The sequence below is a fragment of the Sinocyclocheilus grahami genome, unplaced genomic scaffold, assembly GCF_001515645.1.
Source record: "Sinocyclocheilus grahami isolate Dianchi unplaced genomic scaffold, SAMN03320097.WGS_v1.1 scaffold2229.1, whole genome shotgun sequence".
Classification (NCBI taxonomy): domain Eukaryota; kingdom Metazoa; phylum Chordata; class Actinopteri; order Cypriniformes; family Cyprinidae; genus Sinocyclocheilus; species Sinocyclocheilus grahami.
In genome coordinates, this window is record NW_015507408.1 from 32439 (window position 1) to 37926 (window position 5488).

At 38.8% G+C, this 5488-nt stretch overlaps 1 protein-coding gene across 1 annotated transcript in view; it reads left to right on the forward strand.

The window, feature by feature from the left end:
• LOC107574442 (cadherin EGF LAG seven-pass G-type receptor 2-like) overlaps nucleotides 1-5488 on the forward strand; it is a 52641-nt gene that overhangs the window by 16856 nt on the left and 30297 nt on the right. Inside the window, exons 3-4 of the mRNA XM_016260880.1 lie at nucleotides 3543-3904; nucleotides 4709-5000. Coding sequence (XP_016116366.1) covers nucleotides 3543-3904; nucleotides 4709-5000 — 654 coding nt within the window. The remainder of the gene's footprint in view (nucleotides 1-3542; nucleotides 3905-4708; nucleotides 5001-5488) is intronic.

A 5488-nucleotide genomic window follows, 5' to 3' on the forward strand; every position in this document is an offset into this window, starting at 1 on the left:
CGCACACACACACACACACACACACACGCACACACACACACACACAGGCAGTGATTGGCCTCTTGACGGCTTGATTACAGTGCTCAGCCGCTGCAGTGCATTGTGGGAGCCTCCAGTGCCGGTTTCTCCTCAGGTTTCACCTGCCGCTTGGGGAGATTGCACATCTCACGTTTCTATTGAGTTTGAAAGAATGTGAGAGTGAAACGCAGACGGGTTCAGACTGATGTCATGATGAACTCATCACTGCGTTCATGTCTGAGCTGTGATTGGCTGCTTCACCTGTCCATCAAACAGTGAGCGGCTTTCCTAATCAGTCACATATTGGAGATTTGTACATTGGAGTGAACGCTGATCATGAAGTGAAGACATCATGCTTGTGTAATTATCCATCTGAATAAACTGATTTAAGTGAGCCGTGCAAATGAACCAATTCACTTAAGTGAACCACCAGAATGAACGATTCATTATAAGTGAACATTCCAAGTGAATGGATTCATTTAAGAGAAATGTCTAAATGAACAGTTCCTCAAAAGCATGGTTAGCTAACTATGGTCGCACCCTTGATCAGTTTAAGTGGACTGTACGAATTAACCAACTGATTAAAATTAACCAAGCTTAAATCCACCATGCAAATGAAACGATTCACGTAATGAACCATCAAAATGAACAGTCAGATTCATTACAAGTGAACAGTCCAAATGAACAGATTAATTTCAGTGAACCATACAGATGAACTGATTCTTTATAAGTGAACAGTCCAAATGAACAGATTCATTTCAGTGAACCATACAGATGAACCGATTCTTTATAAGTGAACAGTCCAAATGAACAGATTCATTTCAGTGAACCATACAAATGAACCGATTCTGTATAAGTGAACAGTCCAAATGAATGGATTAATTGAAGTGCAAGTCCAAATAAGCCAGCTGATTGAAATGAACAGTCGGAGTGATGGTGGTTTAGAGCGTGTGTGTGTGTGTGTTCACGTGTCTTGCGTGTTTGTATGTAGGTTAAACTCAAGTCGTTTCTCAGGCTGTGAAACAGTGAATCTGCATTGAAGCTGATTTATTACGGTCATCGGCTGGTTTGAGCTCGGGTGTTGATTGGAGGCGTGTGACTGCTCTGACAGGCTGTTATTATTTGTTTTATTCAAATCAGACAACCTCTCAGTCTCCAGACTTGGGTCATAAGCTACTAAATATACATGATCAAAATATACTGTACAGAAACCTGTGGTCAGGAGTAAATATGTATTTTCCAGTTCGTTATTGACTATTTACATATTTAAATATACTAATTTCATTTCATTGTTGTTGTTGTTTTTTAGTGTCAGTTTACTTTATTTTAGCCTGTGTTGCTATTGTTACCTAAAACTGTTAAAAATCATTTTCATTAACTGAAAGCTGAAAGAACAAAATATGGATATTAGATGAAAACTTTAAAAACATAGTTAGAACATAATTAATTCTGAGTTAGAATGTTGGCTTGGTAATGAACTGAAATTAAATATCTGTAACTTGAAGTACTAAAATGACTAAATCTAAAGGTGAAGTAAAAAACATTTTGTTTTTTTAAAGTAAAATTACTAAAGCTAAAATTAAAATGAGAATTGAAAATATAAAAATTAAAGCTAATTCAAAATACTATTATATGTGACCCTGGAGCACAAAACCAGTCAGAAGGGTCTATTTTTCATGCATTTGTCAATTTATGCATTGTCTGAAAGCTGAATAAATGAGCTTTCCATTGATGTATGGTTTGTTAGGATCGGACAATATTTGAAAATCTGGAATCTGAGGGTGCAAAAAAATCTAAATATTGAGAAAATCATCTTTAAAGTTGTTCAAATGAAGTTCTTAGCAATGCATATTACTAATCAAACATTTAGTTGTGATATATTTACGGTAGGAGATTTGGAAATGCTGTTGAGGTAAAAGAAGTGTAAATATGTCAGCTTTATCAGGTGAAACTCATGATTATAAGTGCAGTCTGAATGTGTTTGGTGTCTCTGGTTTGAAGAATGCATGCATTAATCAGCCTAATTTGAGTCTGATGAACGTGTTTGTTTGTTAGTGTAGTGGAGCGTTCGGTTTGATGTTGTAAGTGGTTTCCAGCAATCCTTTCTCTGTGTTTGGACTGCTGTCCTGGACCCGGATCAGATGTTTATTGGCAGGTGCTCGGAGCGGAGGATTAATGCCGTTTATTTGCATCCCGGTGGATTGGATGAGTGTTCGGTCAATTAGCGATCACTGCTAGATTGTGCTGAAGGAAACGCTGCTCGTTAGAGCCAAAACCATGATGGGAAGTTAGTCAAACTACAAGATATTCAGCATTTAAAGTACAGTCAAACTAGCAGCTAACAACACTGAAGCACAGTGACTGAATCAGTCAATTACTTATGAACCACTTCTTTTGTCCAAATGAATGGATTTATTTCAAGTGATCATCTAAATTTGAGTCGACCATTTAAATTAACAGATTCATTTAAGTGAACCAACCAAATGAAGGGATTTTTATTTATGTGAATAATCCATATTAATGGATTTGTGTGGATGGTTCACTTAAATGAGTTGTTTAGTTTAGCTCCGTTCACTTAAATGAATCGGTTCATTTGAATGGTTCACTTTAATGAATCCCTTTATTTGGATGGTTCACTCAAATAAATGAATGAATTTGGATGATTCACAGAAATCAGTGATTCACTGAAATGAATCTGTTAATTTGGGCTATTCACTAAAATCTGTTCATGTGGACGATTTACTGAAATTAATTCATTCATTTAGATGGTTAGTTTGAAATGAATCCAAACATTTGAATGGTTCACTTTAAATTAATTTGTTAATTTGGACAGTTCACTTAAAAGAACCCATTCATTTGGAAGATTCACTGAAAAAAACGTAAATGAACCATGCAATTGAACAAATTATTTTGATAAATCATCCAAATGAGCCAATTCATTTAAGTGAACCATCTAAATGAACTGATTCAGATAAGTAAACAATCAAAATAAACCAATTCATTTAAGTGAACCGTTTAAATTAATAGATTTATTCACTTGAAACATGCGAAAGAACTGATTCACATAAGTGAACTATCCCAAAGAACCAATTCATACATTCAAGTTAATTGATTTATTTACATGACACATGCGAAAGAACTGAGTCACTTAAGTGAATCATCCAAATAAGCCAATTTATGTAAGTGAACCATCTAAAATAAATGATTCATATAAGAGACCTAACCCGAAAGAACAAATTCATTCAACACAGTTCATTTTGGTAAATCTTCCAAATGAGCCGATTCATGTAAGTGAACTATCCCAAAAAAACAGTTCATCCATTCAAATGAATTGATTTAGTTACGTGAAACATGCGAAAGAACGGATTCGCTTAAGTGAACCATCCAACTGAACCGATTCATTTAAGTGAACCATCACAATAATCCGAGTAATTGTAAGAAAAACATTCTTTCTGTGACCTTTTCCTTCAAGTTAGTATCGTTGCAGTGATTGAGTGATTGTTCGTTCCTCTGTGTCCCTGTAGATGGCGTTCACTCGGTGTCAGCTCAGTGTCTGCTGCAGGTCACCATCATCACGGACGAGATGCTCTCCAACAGCATCACGCTGCGATTGGCCGACACGTCGCAGGAGCGCTTCCTCTCGCTCCTATTGGCTCAGTTCCTGGAGGGCGTGGCCCGCGTTCTCTCGGCGTCCCGTGAAGACGTGGTGGTCTTCAACATCCAGGACGACACAGACGTCAGTGCCGGCATCCTGAACGTCAGCCTGTCGGTGGCGGCCCCGGGTCACGGGGTCAGCAGCGGAGGTCAGGTGGAGTTCTTGGGGTCGGAGGAGCTGCAGGAGCGTCTGTATCTGAACCGCAGCCTGCTGGCGCAGATCTCCTCGCAGGTACGGTGGCATGTTGAGAAAACGTCCCGCATTTTCATCTACAGTGTGTTGGGAAGGTTACTTTGGAAATGTAATCGGTTACAGATTACAAGTTACCCTGTATGTGACCTAGAGCACAAAAGCAGTGTTAAGTCGCTGGGGGATATTTGTAGCAATAGCCAACAATACATTGTATGGGTCACAATTATACATTTCTCTTTTATGCCAAAAATCATTAGGATATTAAGTAAAGATCATGTTCCATGAAGATATTTTGTAAATGTCCTACCGTGAATATATCAAAACTTAATGTTTGATTAGTAATATGCATTGCTAAGAACTTCATTTGAACAACTTTAAAGATGATTTTCTCAATATTTAGATTTTGTTGCTCCCTCAGATTCCAGATTTTCAAATAGTTGTATCTCAGCCAAATATTGTCCTATCCTAACAAACCATACATCAATGGAAAGATTATTTATTCAGTTTTCATATGATGCATAAATCTCAATTTCGAAAAAATTACTGATTTTGTGCTCCAGGGTCACGTATAGTAATTGAATTTAAGTTTGGGCTCTGTTGTTTATTGTAAACGTATAGTAATGTAAAAGTGCTCCCTGTAGTTCAGAGAAGCTGAGGTAGATTTGTATCCCTAAAAAAATACAAATTCCAATTGAATTTATTTAAAGAAAGAGCAATTTGTTCAGTAAACTATTGTTTAATTAAAAAAAGAAGCAAGTAATGTTTAGCTTTTTCCTCCTGCTGCACTGAAACATACGTCATGTTTGTGTACCGTTACACCTCTAAGATGTTGTTTTTTTGCAGGAGGTGCTCCCGTTCGATGACAACATCTGCCTGCGCGAGCCGTGCGAGAACTACATGAAGTGTGTATCCGTGCTGAAGTTCGACAGCCTGGCGCCGTTTGTGGCGTCCGACACCATCCTGTTCCGGCCGATCCACCCGATCGCAGGGCTGCGCTGCCGCTGTCCGCTCGGCTTCACGGGCGACTACTGCGAGACGGAGATCGACCTGTGCTACTCCAAACCCTGCGGCGCTCACGGCGTCTGCCGCAGCCACGAGGGAGGCTTCACCTGCCAGTGTCTCCACGACTACACAGGTGAGAGGGGCGGAGCCTCCACACACAAACACGCCCACATCCCTCTCTCATATTCATATATAAAGAGTTTATGAGGAGGCATGTTTATGAAGTATTTTGTGGAGGTCGAGAAGCCCCTGCAGGTTTGTTTTGATTGCTCTGGTGCTCAGAACATTATGAAGAGAAACGGCTTTAGATTCCAGTCGCGTATTCAGACGGCACAGTTTCAGCTCACGACCCCTTTGAGGGTTTGCAAAACACTTGATAATCACAGAGAATAGTAGGTGATACAAGATGACGTGACAGTGAGATCTCCAGAGATGAGTCAGAGATGAGATGCGATGATATTATGAACGGTATATATATAATCTGATGATCTGAGATGTTATGATCAGATGCAGTGTGATGGTCAGAGATGAGATGTTACGATTTTACAATGTTATGATTTTCAGATCAAATGGATTATGTCAGATATTATGAGATGATCAGAAATAGGATGTTATTGATGA